The sequence below is a fragment of the Hypanus sabinus genome, chromosome 29, assembly GCF_030144855.1.
Source record: "Hypanus sabinus isolate sHypSab1 chromosome 29, sHypSab1.hap1, whole genome shotgun sequence".
NCBI classification, from domain to species: domain Eukaryota; kingdom Metazoa; phylum Chordata; class Chondrichthyes; order Myliobatiformes; family Dasyatidae; genus Hypanus; species Hypanus sabinus.
The window spans coordinates 103,091-121,064 of NC_082734.1; the positions used below are offsets into that span (position 1 = coordinate 103,091).

Genomic DNA, 17,974 nt, shown 5'->3' on the forward strand with positions numbered 1-17,974 from the left:
GTTGCCTGAATACGTAACAATAGGACATACATGTCAAATAGTAAGGCATTGAGGAATGCAGTGGAATAGAGTGATCTTGGAATAATGGTGCATAATTCCCTGAAGGTGGAATCTCATGTGGATAGGGTGGTGAAGAAATATTTTGTTATGCTGGCCTTTATAAATCAGAGCATTGAGTACAGGAGTTGGGATGTAATGCTAAATTTGTACAAGGCATTGGTGAGGCCAAATTTGGAGAATTGTGTACAGTTCTGGTCACCGAATTATAGGAAATATGTCAACAAAATAGAGGTGGTACAGAGGAGATTTACTAGAATGTTAGCTTGGTTTCAGCGTCTAAGTTACAGAGAAAGGTTGGACAAGTTAGGTCTTTATTCTTTGGAGCGTAGAAGGTTGAGGGGGGACTTGATAGAAGTATTTAAAATTATGAGTATATATAGAATTGACGTAGATAGGCTTTTTCCATTGAGTGTAGGAGAGATTACAAACGAGGACATGATTTGAGAGTTAAGGGTCAAAACTTTAGGGGTAACTCTGGAAGGAACTTCTTTACTCAGAGAGAGGCAGCTGTGTGGAACGAGCTTCGAGTAGAAGTGGTTGAGCATTATCGATTTTGTCAGTTTAAAAAAATTGTATACGTATATGGACAGGAATGGAATGGAGGGTTAAAGGCTGAGTGCAGGTCGGTGGGACTAGGTGAGAGTAAGCACTCTGCACGGACTAGAAGGGCCAAGATGGCCAGTTTCCATGCTGAAATTGTTGTATGGTTATATGGGTTAACATCTTCACCCACAGAATGATGACTGTTCGACAGCCTTTACCTCAGGGAGAGTGAGAGGGGAACAACAGGAGAGAATTGAAAAGGACCATCATGGAAGAGAATCACTGGCAGGGTCCAGCCGACCTGAGTTGACTCTCTACTGTACACTAGATATGTTATAACTTCACTAAGTTCCGGAGACAGAGTTCAATACAGAACAGATTTATTTGTCTCATATCCAGAATATTAAACTCCAGTCCCATTAAAGGTGAATGTACAGCAGAAGAAACTCCTCCCATGCCCAGTGACCAGGGTGCAGAATTGGGTGTGGTGAGCAACAGCAATAATTGCAGAGTTCAACAATGACAGTCACTGTCAAAATTGCATTCAGCAACGATGATGGACAAATATCCAGCATGCAGCTCATTGAAACCTTCTCCCCAGCGTGAAACCCGGTAATGTGTCATAAGGTTAGATAACTGAGTGAATCCATTCCCACATTCACAGCAGGTGAACGTCCTCTCCACAGTGTGAACTCAATTATGCACATTTGATGGAGATTTATGCACATCTGAAAGAAACTCTTCCCAATGTCTGAGCAGGTAACTTGCCTCTACCAAATGTGAAATCGCTGATGAACCTTCAGCTGAGATGAGCGAGTGAATCCTTTCCCACAGTCTGAGCATGTCAACAGCTTCTCCCCAGTGTGAACTCGCTGGTGACTCAGTAGGTGGGATGAGTGAGTGAATCTCTTCTCACACACTGAGCAGGTGAACGGCCTCTCCCCAGTGTGAACTCGCTTGTGTCTCTGTAGGTGGGATGACTTAGTGAACCCTTCCCACAGTCTGAGCAGGTGAATGGTCTCTCTCCAGTGTGAATTCGCTGGTGTCTCTGTAGGTGGGATGACTTAGTGAATCCCTTCCCACAGTCTGAGCATGTGAATGGCTTCTCTCCAGTGTGAACTCGCTGGTGTCTCTGTAGATGAGATGACTGAGTGATTCCCTTTCCGCAGTCTGAGCAGGTGAATGGCCTATCTCCTGTGTGAACTCGCTGATGTACCTTCAGGTTAGATGAACAAGTGAATCCCTTCCCACAGTCTGAGCAGGGGAACGGCCTCTCCCCAGTGTGAACTTGCTGGTGTCTCTGCAGGTGGGATGACTTAGTGAATCTCTTCTCACAGACTGACCTCTCTCTAGTGTGAACGTTCTGTTGCACCTTCAGCTTAGATGAGCAAATGAATCCCTTCCCACAGTCCAAGCTGGTGAACGGCAGCTCCCCAGTGTTAACTTGCTGGTGAGCCATTTGGTCAGGTGACCGAGTGATTCCTTCCCCACAAATTCAGCAGATGCCCAGCCTCTTGCCAATGTGAACTGACTGGTGTGCCCACAGTTGGGATGACCGACTGAATCCCTTCTCACCCTGAGAACAGGTGAATGGCCTTGTCCCAGGGTGAATTTGCTGATGTATCTTCAGTTGAGATGACCAACTGAATCCATTCCAACAGTCTTGGAAGGTGAATGGCCTCCCCATGAATAAAATGATGGGCGTGCCAGTCGGTCAGATTATCATGTGAATCCCTCCCCACAGTCAGAGTAGGAAGAATGATCGATTGCTCCAATTCTTAGATATTTTGACAGAGACAGAAAATCTGACGTGTTGTGTCCGTGATTCCTGTAGATAAATTACTTGTCGTTTTAAACCTGTAAAAGCATTTACAAAATCCAGTGCGTGAAGGACAATATATCAGATGAGATCACTTTAGTCACCAAGGTGTGATCTGACATCACACTGTTACAGTGAGGGTCAATGGAGAAAAAAATCATCTTCCAATTGGGCACAGGGCTGGTATCTGGAATTGAAGAGTACCTTGTATCACTAATTTCTATCACCAGCCCTGGATCATTTCCTAGTAGCTTATTGCACACTTCTACTTTGGGAATTCTACTGATTGAGGGCACATTTGACAAACTCTACCCCATTTTGTCCTTTAACAGCATGGAAGTCCCAGTCAGTGTGAGTAAAGTTAAGATCACTTCCTATATCAATCTTTGTTTCTTGGCATAGTCTGTGATCTCTCTGTAAATTTGTTCCTCTCAATCCCTCAGACTGGTGGGTGCATCCAACTCCCAGTAATGGTAACAATGTCATAATTCAATGCAGTGAGCTCATCTGACTTTCCTACGGTGCTTCTCGCATCTGATATACGCAGGTCAGCACATTCGCCGCACCATGCTCAACCTTTTGATTGCTGACTTTGTCTGAAGTCTGAACAACATCTGACTGGTGTCGTGAAAAAAAAACACTTCCTCAATGTCACGGAAACAAAGGAGCTGGTTGTGGATTACAGAAGGAATAGAGACAGGCTAAACCCTATTGACATCAATGGATCTGGAGTTGAGAGGATAAACAGCTTTAAGTTCTTTGGCATACACATCATCGAGGATCTCACGTGATCTGTACTTATCAGGTGTGTGGTGAAAAGAGCGGAGTAGAACCCCTTTCACCTCACATGGTTACATAAGTTTAGGATGGGGCCCCAAAGGCTAAGAACTGTCTACAGGAACACAGTTGAGAGCATCTTGACTGGCTGCATCACTGCCTGTATGGGAACAGTATTTCCCTCAATCGCAGGACTCTGCAGAGAGTGGAGTGGACAGCCCAGCGCATCTGTAGATGTGAACTTCCCACTATTCAGGACATTTACAAAGACAGGTGCATAAAAAGGCCCAAAGGATATTGGGGACCCAAATCACCACAACTACTAACTTTTCCAGCTGCTACCATCCAGGAAACAGTACCATAGCACAAAAGCCAGGATCAACCGACTCTGGGACAACTCCTTCCACCAGGCCAACAGACTGATTAATTGTTGCTGATACAATTGTATTTCTATGTTATATTGACTGTCCTATGTAGAAATTATTTATTATGAATTACTATAAGTTACACATTGCACATTTAGATGGAGAAGTAATGTAAAGATTTCCTCAAGTATATGAATGACATAAGTCAATTCAATTCACCCTCTCCACTATCTGTACTGGCATTCTGTCTCCAATCTTTCCTGCAACTTTAGTTTAACCACACACCCTCCCCGGCACACTAGATTGAACAAGCTTTACCACTAGGATATTAGACCTCTGCTGGTTTTCATTCCTGGACTAACAAATCCCCTATTAGTCCTTTGACATTCCGCTGCTAGGTAATCCCCCCCAACAGTGTCTAACTCCTGTTGTGGGGGATGGCCACAAGAGTACTCTGCGATGGCTATTTAACCTCATTCCCCTTCTTGACTCTCACCCAGTTTCTTCTGTCCTGTACCTTGGGTGTAAGTCACCTCTCTTCATGACATATCCATCCTCCCCTCTGACTCCTGAATGATCCAGAGTTCATCCATTTCCAGCTCCAAATCCCTAACGTGTAGGGTTATATGGAGTCAGGTATGTGACGGTATCAGGGACACTGGAAGTCTGCCCACATTCCCACCAATGTTCACTCTAATTTGTAATGACCAGCCAGTGCAAAAATCTCCCACTGTGCAATTTTTACCCAGTGACAACAACGTGTGAACTGAATTTTATTTAGAAAGGTATTCAGGTATTCATTTCGACAGTGAGCAAATCACTGTCAATAAGAACTTTGGGTTTGATCAAGTTCATCTGCACTCTCACATAACCTATGTAGCAGGCCTAGAGCGGGTAATGAAAGATTTTCTCACCAGCACTTTTGCACACCGCCTATGTGTGATTTTCTTGATAAATGATGCTTTAAGAAGTCAGATTTCCAAATATAACTCCTCTTCCCGCTTGTAAATTCTCCAGCAACTGTTGCATCACCACAGTACTCACAGCTAACACAATTTCTGTAATGGACATAAATATTTCCCCTGAACCCTCCACCTGACAGTAGTGAACTCAGTGATGGCAATGCCAATGTATATAAAGGGAGGGGCAGTAGTCTGTCTCATTGGAGTCTGGCACATTTGTGATGCGAAAGCTACTTGTTGCTCAGGGCAAAAGTTTTGATGTCATTATGTACTCAGAGAGAATGGGTTGAAACATGCTCTCACAGGTAGAAAAGTTCAGAACAGGAGGAGGTTGAACAAGCAACACACACAAAGTGCTGGAGGAACTCTGCAGGCCAGAAAGCATCTATGGAAAAGTCTACTGATGCTGAATTCCTCCAGAATTTTGTGTGATTTGCTTGGATATCCAGCATCTGCAGATTTTCTCTTGTTTGTGATTGGAGGATGAAAAAAGGTGATTTTCTCAACTGGTGATGTAAAAGATTTTGTTCCCTTTCTCTGAGTTCCCAATCCTTGCATTTAGATAGCTGGAGCTCAGCTCTGTCTGAGAAATCCATCGGCGCCCATTCCCTCATTAGCCAGAAGCTCTCTGGGGCCCACCTTTTTTGACAGGTAATGGGTGACAGGTGTGTGAGAGGTAACTTTGTGGGATCTATATGGAAGAGACCATTTTCACCTGTACTGGATGTGGACTAATATCCTACTATAATAACAGCCTCATGTTTCTTCCAACAGTCTGTGACTTCTCTGTGAATTTGTTCATCTGGATCCCTCTGACTGTTCGGTGTCTGTAGTATAGTTCCACTAACATGGTCATACCTTCTGTATTTCTCCGTTCTACCCATAATGTCACCCTTGATGATTTCTCCAGACTGTCCTCACTGAGCACTGCAGTGGCTGAATACTAACGCCACCCATTTTCCTTTAATCTCTGCCGCTTTGTCACCTCTAAAACAACGGAAACCCGATTGTGGAGGTGAGGGTGGTGTTCAAGCGGAGACGCATACTGTATATGAAGTGTTGCGCAATGGACTCATTCCCAACCCTATCTCCCCACTCACACATACACACACACACACGCACCCACCCCCAAGATCCCCCACGGTCATTTGTACTACCAACTTCAGGCTGAAGAAGCAACACCTCACATCCCGTGTGGGTGCCTCCAACCTGACGGCATTTGCATCGATTTCTCCAGCCTCTAGTAATTTCCCACTTCTCATGTTTTTCTGTTTCCCTTCAGGATCCCTTTTCACAGTTTCGTTTCTGCTCAACTGCCTAGCTGATGGCCCTCTACCTTCTCTTTCTCTCATGGTCCACTCTCTAATCCTCCCCTATCAGAATCCTTCTTCACTCTACCTTTCCACCTATCACCTCCTAGCTTCTTACTTCACTTTCCCTCCCCCACCACAGAAAATTGAGATCAGCTGATCTTCTACTCACTGAACTATTCACCGTAACAGAAATTTTGACCAGGGTGCCCACACTTTTGCATGCCTGTATGGGATGAGGTGGAGAGCGCAGGGAGTGATGGGGAGGGGAGAGGTGGATTGAGAGATAGGGAGAGAGAGTGAAGAAGGGTAATGAATAGGGTGAGTGGTACATTTAGAGGGTGAGAGAGAGGGGAAGACAGTGTGGGATATGGGAGCCAGAAAGGAGCGTGTTTGGGAGAGCGAGAAGAGACTGGGACACAGAAAGAGAGTTGGAAATGGAGAATGGAAAAGGTTACAGAGAGGCAGAGGTAAGTCAGTCAGAGAGAAGTGTTAGAGGGAGGCGAGAGGGTGTGTGAGATAGGGCGAGATGCAGAGGGTAAGACAGAGGGTGACTGAGATTAAGGGTGAGATAGCGGGTGATGGGGGTAGGCACAGGGATTGTGGAATGGGAGAGAAAATGGAAGAGTAAGAGAAACAGGGGACTGAAGGGAAGAGAGTGTGAGAGAAATGAAGAGAGACATGAGAGAGTGAGGAGATGAAGAGAGACAGGAGAGAGGAGTATGATTTGTTGATAGAGGGGTGAAAGAGAAGGAGGGAGTGAGGAAAGGGGTGAAAGTATGACATTGGTTGAGTAAGGGTGTAACTGAGAGGGATAGAGAAGAGGGAAGGGGAGGGAGAGAGAGGCGGTGAGGAACCAAGGGTGATTGAGAGGGGCAATTATAAGGAAAGGGTGAGGGAGAGGTGAGACGGTGAGGGATAGAGGGAGCAAGAAGGAAGGGCTGGAGTAGTGGGCCAGTGATGAAGAGGGACTGTGAGGAGCGAGTGGTGAGGAAGAAGGGTTCAGTAGCTGGGGTGAGGGAGAAAGGCAGGGAGTAGGTGTGCCTGGTTAAAATTGTTCGACTAATTATTTATTCAGTCCCCAGTTGCAGGATCATTAATCATGTATGTTCTTAAGTCACCGAACAAATCCACTGTGGGATTACAATTCCACGCCAGGAGTTTTACCATGTATGACTCTGGTCTCCATATCCGACAGCGGGGAGTTTTACCGTGTATGACTCTGGTCTCCATATCCGACAGCGGGGAGTTTTACCATGTATGACTCTGGTCTCCACATCCGACAGCGGGGAGTTTTACCGCAGACAGGGACCTACTGCAAATCGCCGTACAATGTCAACCCCAGCTGATGTTGGTGTTTCTCCTGTTCAGGTGGTGGTGGGGAAGGGGTTGATCTCAGGTTTGTGTAAATCGGGGGCCGGTTGCAGTGGGAAAGGGTCGGGACTGGGCTGGACCGCTGGTTTTAGTTTTGGCCCTGAGTTGGGATTGCGAGATCAGACATTTGTGGTTCCCCAAACTGGGAAGTTGGATATGAGTAAAGGAGACCTGTCTATGTGTGGCTGTGGGGTGAATGGTAAGAAGTGTGTGGGGCCACTGGTGGGACGGAGGATTGTTGGGGTACTGTGGGGTATCATATCACATGACCTGGGTGGGTGGGCAAAGGGTAAATTAAGTTTGTCATCGAGGGAGGATCTGGTCAACTGGATCAGACAGATCAGCTTGCGAGTTCTTTGAGGAAGCAAAAATTCTCTCTTTATCTTAATTACTCTCTCATCTTCCTGTTAACATTGAGTTTGTTACAAAGCCCCAGAGTCTCCAAGCAAATGATTGGTAGGAAGCAGAGGGTTATGGTGAGAGCCTGTTTCTTGGACTCGAGTCCTGTGCTTAGCGACTATCCCTGGGGTTACGCCCATTGCCACGTGTCATCTATGTCAATAATATGGTTGAGAAAGTATAGGATATGGGGAGAGAGTTTGCAGCAAGTTCAAACAATTACTTTTTTGAAAGACAGTCAGTATAAACACCGCCCTCTCTTTCCCTCTCCCCACTCAGAAATAATCACTTCAGTAGATGCAAAATCTGGAACTAAGTAAACACTGTGAGGGAAAGGGAGCAGTTTTAAAGGGCTGGGCTGCTGGAAACACATTTTCAGATATTGAGTGATTGCAACTGGGGCTGACAGAGGCATAACTGTTTCTTCTGCACATTCAGTCTCACTCCCAACTATTTCCTTCCTTCCTTTTACAGGTATGTAATGCCTAAATAACCAGAGTTTGAGTAAATGACACTCACCAAACTTTATAACCATATAACAATCCCAGCACGGAAACAGGCCATCTCGGCCCTCCTAGTCCGTGCCGAACTCTTAATCTCACCTACCCGCACTCAGCCCATAACCCTCCACTCCTTTCCTGTCCATATACCTATCCAATTTTACCTTAAATGACACAACTGAACTGGCCTCTACTACTTCTACAGGAAGCTCATTCCACACAGCTATCACTCTGAGTAAAGAAATACCTCCTCGTGTTTCCCTTAAACTTCTGCCCCCTAACTCTCAAATCATGTCCTCTCGTTTGAATCTCCCCTACTCTCAATGGAAACAGCCTATTCACGTCAACTCTATCTATCCCTCTCAAAATTTTAAATACTTCGATCAAATCCCCCCTCAACCTTCTACGCTCCAATGAAGAGACCTAACTTGTTCAACCTTTCTCTGTAACTTAAGGTCTGAAACCCAGGTAACATCCTAGTAAATCGTCTCTGCACTCTCTCTAATTTATTGACATCTTTCCTATAATTCGGTGACCAGAACTGTACACAATATTCCAAATTTGGCCTTACCAATGCCTTGTACAATTTTAACATTACATCCCAACTTCTGTACTCAATGCTCTGATTTATAAAGGCCAGCATTCCAAAAGCCTTCTTCACCACCCTATCTACATGAGACTCCACCTTCAGGGAACTATGCACTGTTATTCCTAGATCTCTTTGTTCCACTGCATTCCTCAATGCCCTACCATTTACCCTGTATGTTCTATTTGGATTATTCCTGCCAAAATGTAGAACCTCACACTTCTCAGCATTAAACTCCATCTGCCAACGTTCAGCCCATTCTTCTAACCGGCATAAATCTCCCTGCAAGCTTTGAAAACCCACCTCATTATCCACAACACCTCCTACCTTCGTATCATCGGCATACTTACTAATCCAATTTACCACCCCATCATCCAGATCATTTATGTATATTACAAACAACATTGGGCCCAAAACAGATCCCTGAGGCACCCCGCTAGTCACCGGCCTCCATCCCGATAAACAATTATCCACCATTTATCCACAACTTTCTCCTGACTAAATCATTGGAATCTCCGAGTCAGATGGGTTCTCTCCAGTTTATGCTCTCAATCCTCAGGCAGGGTCACTTGTTGCTGTTCCCTCGTTTTCAGTCGTGGTTTGCTTCTAGTTGGGGTTTTTCTTCCAATAAATCTCTTGCCGCAGGTCCAACTTTAACTTGAAAGGTGATGAAGCACATTAACAATAAAAAGGAGAACCAAACATTTCTGTTTAATGTTACTAAGAACAAAGCTCACTGAAATTTAAACGTTGAAAGCAAATATATCGATCTCAGTGAACAATCTTTTATTGTCCCTCACACATCACAAAATGATATGGGAGAAGAAGGAGCCATCATTCAGTCATGGTAAGACATAAGACACAGGAACAGAATTAGGTGATTCAATCCATCTGGTCTGCCATATCACTCAACCATGGCAGATTTTTATTCCAACGCCATATTCCTACCTTCCTCCGGTAACCCAAAACTACTTAACAATCATGAATTTATTAATCTCTGTCATTAATATTCCCAAATGGCAGCCTCAACCAATCTCTGCGGCAACAAATTCCACAGATCAGACATCTTTTAGCCATATTATTTTTCTCATCTCAGTTTTGAAGGGAAGCATCTTTATTCTGAGCCTGTGGTGTCAGATCACAGACTCTCCGTCTAATGGAAACACCCTCTCCATGTCCACTGTATCCAGGCTTTTCAGCATTCGGTAGGTTTACTTAGCCATACATCCGTCCACAACTCACACCGTCCCTCTGAACTCCATTGAGCACAGGTCCAGAACCAACAAATGCTCCTCATATATAAAGCCGATCATTCCTGAGGTTATTCTTGTAAACCTTGTTAGCAACACACCACGTGATCTTGCGTCACAATGCGGAAGGCGGAGCAGATCTGCGGCGCACAGCCTCACGTGACCCGTTGGCAGTACTTCTGTTCCAATTCTTTGGAAATAAGACAGCCTGGGCTCCTGGTTTGGATCGTTCAATGCAGATTCAGTGAAGTCGACACATTTGTGACGAGCCCAGATAACTGGATACTAAATGAGTAATTGGTCATCATTTCGGGGCTAACAGCCAACATCGGATCTCCCCGCTCGGGATCGGTCTCAATACTCACCGATGGGAAAGGGATTTCTTCGGCCCGCAGACAGCTCCCGATCCCCGGCTCCCCAATCCAGGAGGCGATAATACTTTACCGACCCCGCAGATGATCCACTTCTGCGCTTAGCAGAAAGGAATACACCGTCCATATGGAGACAGTGAGCAATGAGCATGCAGGAATAGATTGTTACATAATCTGGAGGGCGGAGCCTCGGAAACAGATGCACAGCTGTCCATCTGTGGTTAAATGGGAGGGGCAAATGGGATCACGTGACTAGTGGGTTCTCACACCCCAGGCAGTGACTCCAGCTACCCACTACTCTGTTTCTCACCTTTAATGTATCAGACATTTTAACCCCCAGGAGAAATATATCGTCTGTCCACTCTATTTATTCCTCTCGTAATCTTGAAACCTCCATCCAGTCTCACCCCAGCCTGTGCCACTCTGGAGAAAACAACACGTTTGTCCAACCTCTCGTTATAGCTCATGCCCTCTAATCCAGGCACTATCCTGGTAAACCTCTTCCACACCCTCTCCAAAGCCCCGACATCTTTCCGAGAATGGGGGCGATTAGAACTGTATGAAATACTCCAGATGTCGCCTAACTAGCTTTATAAAGCTGTGTTACGCACTGTAACGTTTGAGAAACGAACCAGCAGCAATAGAGTTCACATTGGAGTCTGGATTTGATGTTAAAACCACTCTCTTGATTGGGATCTACTTATAATAACTTAACGAAATAAAGGAAAGTTAACAGTTACATATGTGTAAATATAACCCCCAAACTATCGAGCCTGAGGGAACAAAGCTTAGAGTCTTTAGATGGTAAAGTAGGAAAGTTCAGTAATCCACGGAATAAATGATGGGAGAAAAGGTGATGGTAATCAAGGGTGAAACGTAGAGAAAAGGCCATTACTTCAAAATAACTGTCGTCGAAGTTCGTATCCGTTGAATCCGTCCACTTACGTGTTATCAGCGAAAGTGACTTGTCACAGGAATACCGTCTGCCAGGGGTTACCACACAACATACCCAGGCAAGGGTTAACACAAGATATTCCACAATCCACTCCTATGGATTATACGAAGTGACAGCCACACACATTCGTTGTGATTTCCTGTACCGACGATCAACCCACTCTTGTGGGCATAGGAGAGTTCCAAGCCTCAGATGCGAGTAACTGAAGCTATCAGCTTTTCCAGTCTCTCTCTCTCTTTAGACTGGCCGACTGCCTGTCTGCAGATTGCTCCCTCTCTCTCTCTCTCTCTTATGGTTAATCCACAGTTAGCGCTGACAGTCTGTGACTGGCGTCATAGTCCCGCCTCCTCACGCCGGCGCTCTTAAAGAAACAGTCACAGTACGACCGCAGGCTCGTCACCCTTCCCCTTCCCCACCTTTTATTTTCCAGTCCTGCCGAAGGGTTTCGGCCGATAACGTCGACTGTACTCTTTTTCTAGCTGCTGCCCGGCCGGCTGAGTTCCTCCAGCATTTTGTGCGCGTTGCTCGCATTTCCAGAATCTGCAGATTTTCTCTTGTTTGAGTTCGGGAAAGTTAACTCACGACCCACCGTCAGACCTCTCCGCTCGGGACCGGCTTCAATACTTACCTAGGAGAAATTGTTTGTGTTGCCCCGCAGAGAATAATCCGTTCCCGGCTCCCCGCCCCCGGGGGGAAGGACCCCTCCCGATCCCTCCGCCGACCCGCTTCCACAAAGGATGAAAAAACAGTGGGGCCCATCCTGGCCTGAGCATGCGCGATCTGTATGAGCGTCATCAGGCAGTGGGCGGGGCCTCAGGAACAAATCCGCGGGATCGTGGTCACGTGACTTTGGGTCTCCCACGTGACCCGGAGACTCTGCTCCTCTCCTCGCACGCTGCCCAATCCACCGGCACATTTCCCACATCATTTCATTATTTCCCTATCCTATTTTCATATGTACACCGGATACGTATTTAGCTTTTTCCCTCCATATCTTCCCCGATCCCTTTCCCTCCACTGCCAGGTCACAGAGTTCTCGGAGTTAGAGTTTCGATTTCCATCCCGGTCAAACACACAAATTAGACCCACACAGGAAATGTGCTGGTTTCATTTAAATCAGTCTATGTTTACAAACACTAATTTCTATTCACATTCCAATGGCTTCACTGGACAGGAACACTGAAATATCAAGTGAGAAACAGGTGGGACATTCTAACCATCAACAAGATAATGGCTGCTCTCCCATCTCAGCCACAGGTTCCTCCCCGATCCTCATTTCCTCGAACCCTTCGGTCTCCACACATCTGCTGGCCTCTGTTTTATGTGAGGACAGTCACCAAGTCTTCACCGCCCTCTGTGGTGGGTATTTACAGACATTCACAACCCGCGGAGTGGAGACATTTCCCCTCATCTCAGTCCCGGACAGTCCACCCACTCTTCCAGAGACTGGAATCCCTGCTTCAACCGGTAGTGATGTTGTGCATTTCAATGTGTTCACCTCTCAGTCCTCGATTCTCTAAATGAAAGGGTTATTACATTTGATCTTTCTCCATATGATGACCCACCACTCCAGGGATCAGTTTGGTGAACCTTCATTGCACTCTCTATAACAAATACTCTCTGAAAACTTTGCTAATCCTATATGGAATTAATTTCCATCTTCTGTTGCCCCGTGTTTCGCCAAACACTCAACTCCCACCCCTGTCACTATTTCCAAACCCACTTCCCCCCCCCCCTCAGCTGGATCCACCTCTCACTCCCCAGCTCTTGCCCATCCCCACCCCTCACCTCTTTTCCCTATTTTACGTCCACTCTCAGTCCAGAGGGAGGGTCTCGGCCCGAAATGTTGACGGTCCATTTCCTTCCACGGGTAATGCCCGACCCACTGAGTTCCTCCGGCAGTTTGTTCTTTGGTCTGTATAACCCGTGTTAGTATGGGGAGCGGGATTTTACACCGTAATCCAGGTACAGTCTCAACAAATCCCAAATAATTGTCACTTTGCCCGGACCATTGGCCCCGCTTGCAGGGCAACAGTCTGCCGGTGTTTGCCCCCCAATGTGGTGAATCCCTCTGCTCGCCACCATCATGGGCTCAGACATTTCCACAGATCAGCCCCTCCTGTCCCCACCAGAGGACAAACATCCTGTCCGCCTCCTCTCACACCATCTTCATCCTTTCAATAAAATCCCCCCTCACCTCACATTTTATGTCGTGATCCCTCCACGGGGAAGCGGCATCAAGCGATGGATCGTGTGGTCTCCTACTACTTTCTCAGACGCTTCACAAACGCCCCCAGCTTTCCTTGGATGTAAATAGATATAAATCAAAAAGCGGGACATTTTCTTTGACATTTGTTCAGCTTTAACGTGCAGTTCGAGCTGCAGCAGGAGACGGCTCTACGCCCTCTCGACCGATCCGCCTTCACTATTGATTGACATCACTTCACACCAATGGGAATAGCGCAGCTCTACAATCGCTTCAATTCCTCTGTTGACTGTTCGGGGAGGGGGGGGGCGTCGGCTCGTGCTTAATTGCTCAGCCGTTAAACCGAAACAGCTCGAGCACAGCAGCGCGTGTGTGACGGAAAGCACCGTGCTCGTGACAGCAGGTGCAGATATGAGGAGACCGCGGATGACGTCAGGCGCGTGGGGGCTCCTGTGTTTAACGTCACGTGAGGGGGAGCGCTTCAATTTTAAAACACCTTTTGCTTCGTACGATTTGGAACAACAAAATTAAATTTGGGTTTCAGCACTGAATCCGGTGCTGTGTGACGTTAAGTCCTGTGTCCGGCGGTGCCCAGTTGTTGGCTGAGTGGGCAGCGCGGTTTTGTCTCGACTGGAGGCTCCAGGCTCTCCTCAGCCCCGGTTTTAACTTTGCGACCGAGCCCCGGCTGTGGGATCAATTCCTTGTGGTTCCCCGAGGGGTTTGGGGTGAAGGGACAAGTTATGAGTGGAGTGTGGGTGTGAGTCCGAGTCCCGACGAACTTAGCTGTAAACAAGGGAGGATCTGGTGAATTGGATCAGACAGCTTAGCTCGCGTGTCTTTTCAGGAAACAACAATTCTCTCTTCATATTAATTAATGAATGTCTAATCTTGCTGCTAACAAGATTACGTGTTACAAAATTGTGTGTTACAGAGCCCCAGAATCTAGGACAGCCGTCATGGGTTGCGAGTGCAGATAGGGAAGGAGGTCACTGAATTGTACATCAGAGAAGGTCACAGGTTTGTAAACCCTCCTATGAGATCTGCTGGCACATCGGGAGTCTGAATGGGAAAGGTAATAGGGAAGGGGCTGAGGAGAGAGTTTAAACCTGTTCAGGGGTGGAGGGGTACAGGAGCTGTCTAATAGATCGTTTTGATTGTTTTTTGTGTGTAATCTCACAGGTGGTGACTGAGGAAGAAGCTTGTTGACGGAGGATACCCAGAGGCGAGTAGGTCAGACACAGAATCAGGAATTGAATTGAAATGACTTTATTTCTTACATCCATGAAGAGTAAAAATCTTTACGTTATGTATCCATCGAAATGTGAAACGTGCAATCTTAGTAATTTATAATGGTTTATAATAAATAAAACCGACAATGTAATATAGAGTACACTCAAATCAGTGTCAGTTCATCAGTCTGATGTCCTGGTGGAAGAAGCTGTCCCAGAGCCTGTTGGTACTGCCTTTTATGTTGTGGTACCACTTCCTGGATGGTGGCAGCTGAAATAGTGACAGTGATGTGATTTCCTGTGTCACGGGTATAGACAGTCGACGGAAGTGAGGAGTTTGTGTGGAGATGCAGCTTCCCCGGAGATGGAGGAAAGAGGACACACCAACAGATGGGACCAGCTGCGGGAAGACATGGTTTGTCACGTCTGACGAAGTGCTGAATTTACCTTAACCTTCAGACTGAATCAGAAAACCGTTCTAAGGGTATTTAAAATGTCAGAAGCAGGGGCAGGGCTTGTGTCTCCATCAGACCCTCAATGAGATGGTTCAAGTTACAATGTGCAGGGATGAAAGTACAGTGTTTGGGGGCATATTTAGTCACTGATTCTGTCACAGTGAGAGGGTTAGTTTTGCTGTAAGGAAGCAACATTAATGGAAGAAGACACAGGAACTTCATCAATTCCCAGTTGTTCAGCAAAAGTGACCAATCTATGTTACCTTGAGAGAAACAGATACTTGCAGTGGCGACAAAGGGGTGCAGTCTGGTTTATTTCAGGTTGGACAGGGGTGTGGAGTTTTGAAATCAATCCCTTGTGGTGCCACCATCGTTATTTTAGTGTGTCCAGAGTGGAGGGTCACACAGCACCGAAATAGGCCTTTGGCCAGCCATACCTGTTCTGATCATCCACTCACTGTCTACACTGGTCCCATTTATCAGCACTTGGTTCATAGCCCACTGTATCTCGGCAGTTTCAATGCTCATCCACTTTGTAAATGTTGTGCCTCCTCCACCACCTCGGGCAGTGTGTTCAAGATTTCAGCTACCCTCTGAATGAAAAATCTCTTCCTCAGATCCCTCTAAACCTCTTCATCCTCTTCTTAAATATATGCCCTCTGGTCGGTGACATCTCTGTCCCACCATCCTGGCCTGTATGAGTGTCAGTGAGGCCTTTGATAAGGTTCAGTATGGCAAGTTGCTGTGGAAAGTTAGATCACATGGGATCCAGGCAGAGCTGGCTAACTGAATGCACAGTTGGCTTGATGGTAGGAAGTAGAGAGTGATGGAGGGAGGCTGTTTATTGGACTCAAGGCGCAGCCTAGTGAGGTTCCCTAGGGTTACACACATTGCTTTCATTATTCATTGATATTTAATTAAATTTGCATTTGAACAGTTTGTTGAATTCTATGCTCTACTTGATCTTTCATTGTGTCATCCTGTTACTATTCTATAGATTTGCCAAGTGTTCCTGTAGGAAAAAGAATCTCAGGGTCGTATGTGGTGACAAATATGTACTCTGATAATAAAATTTACTTTGAACTTTGAACATTGCTACAAAAATTAGGTTGAGAATGTACAGGGCATGGATAGTAGGTTTACAGCCAGTAAGTTCAAACAATTAGTTTTTCTGAAAGATATTAAGTATCAATTCTCAGCTCTGTTTCCCTCTTTGCACTGCCCTTACTGTCTGCCCTCTCACCCTGACATTGGACATAAGTTCAGGGTGAAAGTGAATTATTTTCGGGGAATCTGAAGGGGAATTCTTCACTCACAGTTTGGTGAGAGCGGAATGAGCTGCCAGTGGAAGTGTTGGATGTGGGTTTGATTTAGACACAAAAGAGAAATTTGAGTGAGGACATGGATGGGAGATGTATGGAGGCTCTGGGGCAGGTAATTGGAACAAGGCAGTAACAAGAACAGGTCAGCATTGACTAGAAGGGCCAAAGGGCCTGTTTTGGTACTGCTGGGCTCTGTGACTCTCATAGTATTCTGATCTGTAATTTGCACTGTCAGTGTTTTGCTGCTAATGACTGAACCCAGAAATTTACACAAACGAATTGAAAGACACTTAGCTGGCTACAGAAAGTGCTTACACACTATGACACTCGCTAAAGTGGGTGTTACTAAGTACTGACCATGAGGGTTCCCAAACACTTGCTTCTGGCCCTTTCCTTTATTGTTATTTTGAAATTGTAAAAGATGGAAATTAAAAAAAAGCAATCTTGCTTAAACCATTAAAGATGTATCATCTTTAACTTTATGCCTTTTGGAAATCAGGTTATCTTTTACTCACTTAACTATTCATAGTAACAGAAATTTGGACCAGGGGTGCCCAAACTTCTGCATGCCACTGTATATATCCTGTGCCTTCCGAATTACTTCCAGAAATTCCAGCCATTGCTGCTCTGTTTTCATCCTTGCCTGTGTTCTTCTCAAATCAATTTTGACCATTTATCTCTCTAGTCTCTCTAATTCTCTTTATATCCACATCTGACTTTAACTTCTCCTTCTCTTATGTCAGGGTGAATTTGATCACATTAAGATCACGTGCCCGTAAGTGTTCTTTGAACTTAAGTGACCTAATAATTTCCGGATCATGACAACACCCAATCCAGAATAGCTGATCCCCAAGTAGGCTCAACCAGGAGCTGCTCTAAAAAAGCATCCTGTAGGCATTCGAGGAATTCCTCCTCTTGAGACCAACACCATCCTAATTTTCCTAATCACCCGCATTACAGTCCCCCATGACTATTGTAACATTGCCCATTTTCTATCTCCCATTGTAATTTGTGGAACACATACTTACTACTGTTTGGAGGTTTCTATACAATTCCCATCAGGGATTTTTTTTACATTTGCAGTTCCTTTATTCTACCCACAGATTCTACGCCTGCCAACATTATGCCACCTCTTTCTAATGATTTTATTTAATATTTTACCAACACAGCCACACAACCCCACTACCAGCTTGCTCTTTCAAGAAGCATATAATTTTCTGTGAAACAAGAGGACCCGCAGATGCTAGAAATCTAGAGAACTACACACAAAGTGTTGGAGGAGCTCAGCATGTCAGGCAGCATCTATGGATGGGAATCGACATTTCGGGCCAAGACCCTTTATCGAGACTCTTGATACCCATGTATCTGGAATATCAACAAGCAAGTAGTGCGAAATAGGGAAAGCCTTTGACAGAATTTAGTTCAAGACTTAAAAATCCTGGCAAACAGAGCTTAATAGTTAACAAATACAACAAAGGCAATAAATACTTT

The 17,974-nt window shown here is 45.6% G+C and overlaps 1 protein-coding gene across 1 annotated transcript; it reads right to left on the reverse strand.

The window, feature by feature from the left end:
- Positions 1 to 1,047: 1,047 nt before the first annotated feature.
- On the reverse strand, positions 1,048 to 11,973 carry LOC132382744 (zinc finger protein 214-like). Its single transcript, XM_059953195.1, has 2 exons — positions 10,311 to 11,973; positions 1,048 to 2,460 (listed from the first exon to the last, which is right to left on the reverse strand). Exon 2 carries the CDS (start codon positions 2,060 to 2,062, stop codon positions 1,484 to 1,486), a length of 579 nt encoding a protein of 192 aa, XP_059809178.1. The 5' UTR covers positions 2,063 to 2,460; positions 10,311 to 11,973; the 3' UTR covers positions 1,048 to 1,483.
- Between the last annotated feature and the right edge of the window lie 6,001 nt (positions 11,974 to 17,974).

Coding starts and splice junctions, on each gene's coding strand:
- LOC132382744 (XM_059953195.1), bottom strand. CDS start 2,062: ATGGCTCACCAGCAAGTTAACACTGGGGAGCTGCCGTTCACCAGCTTG.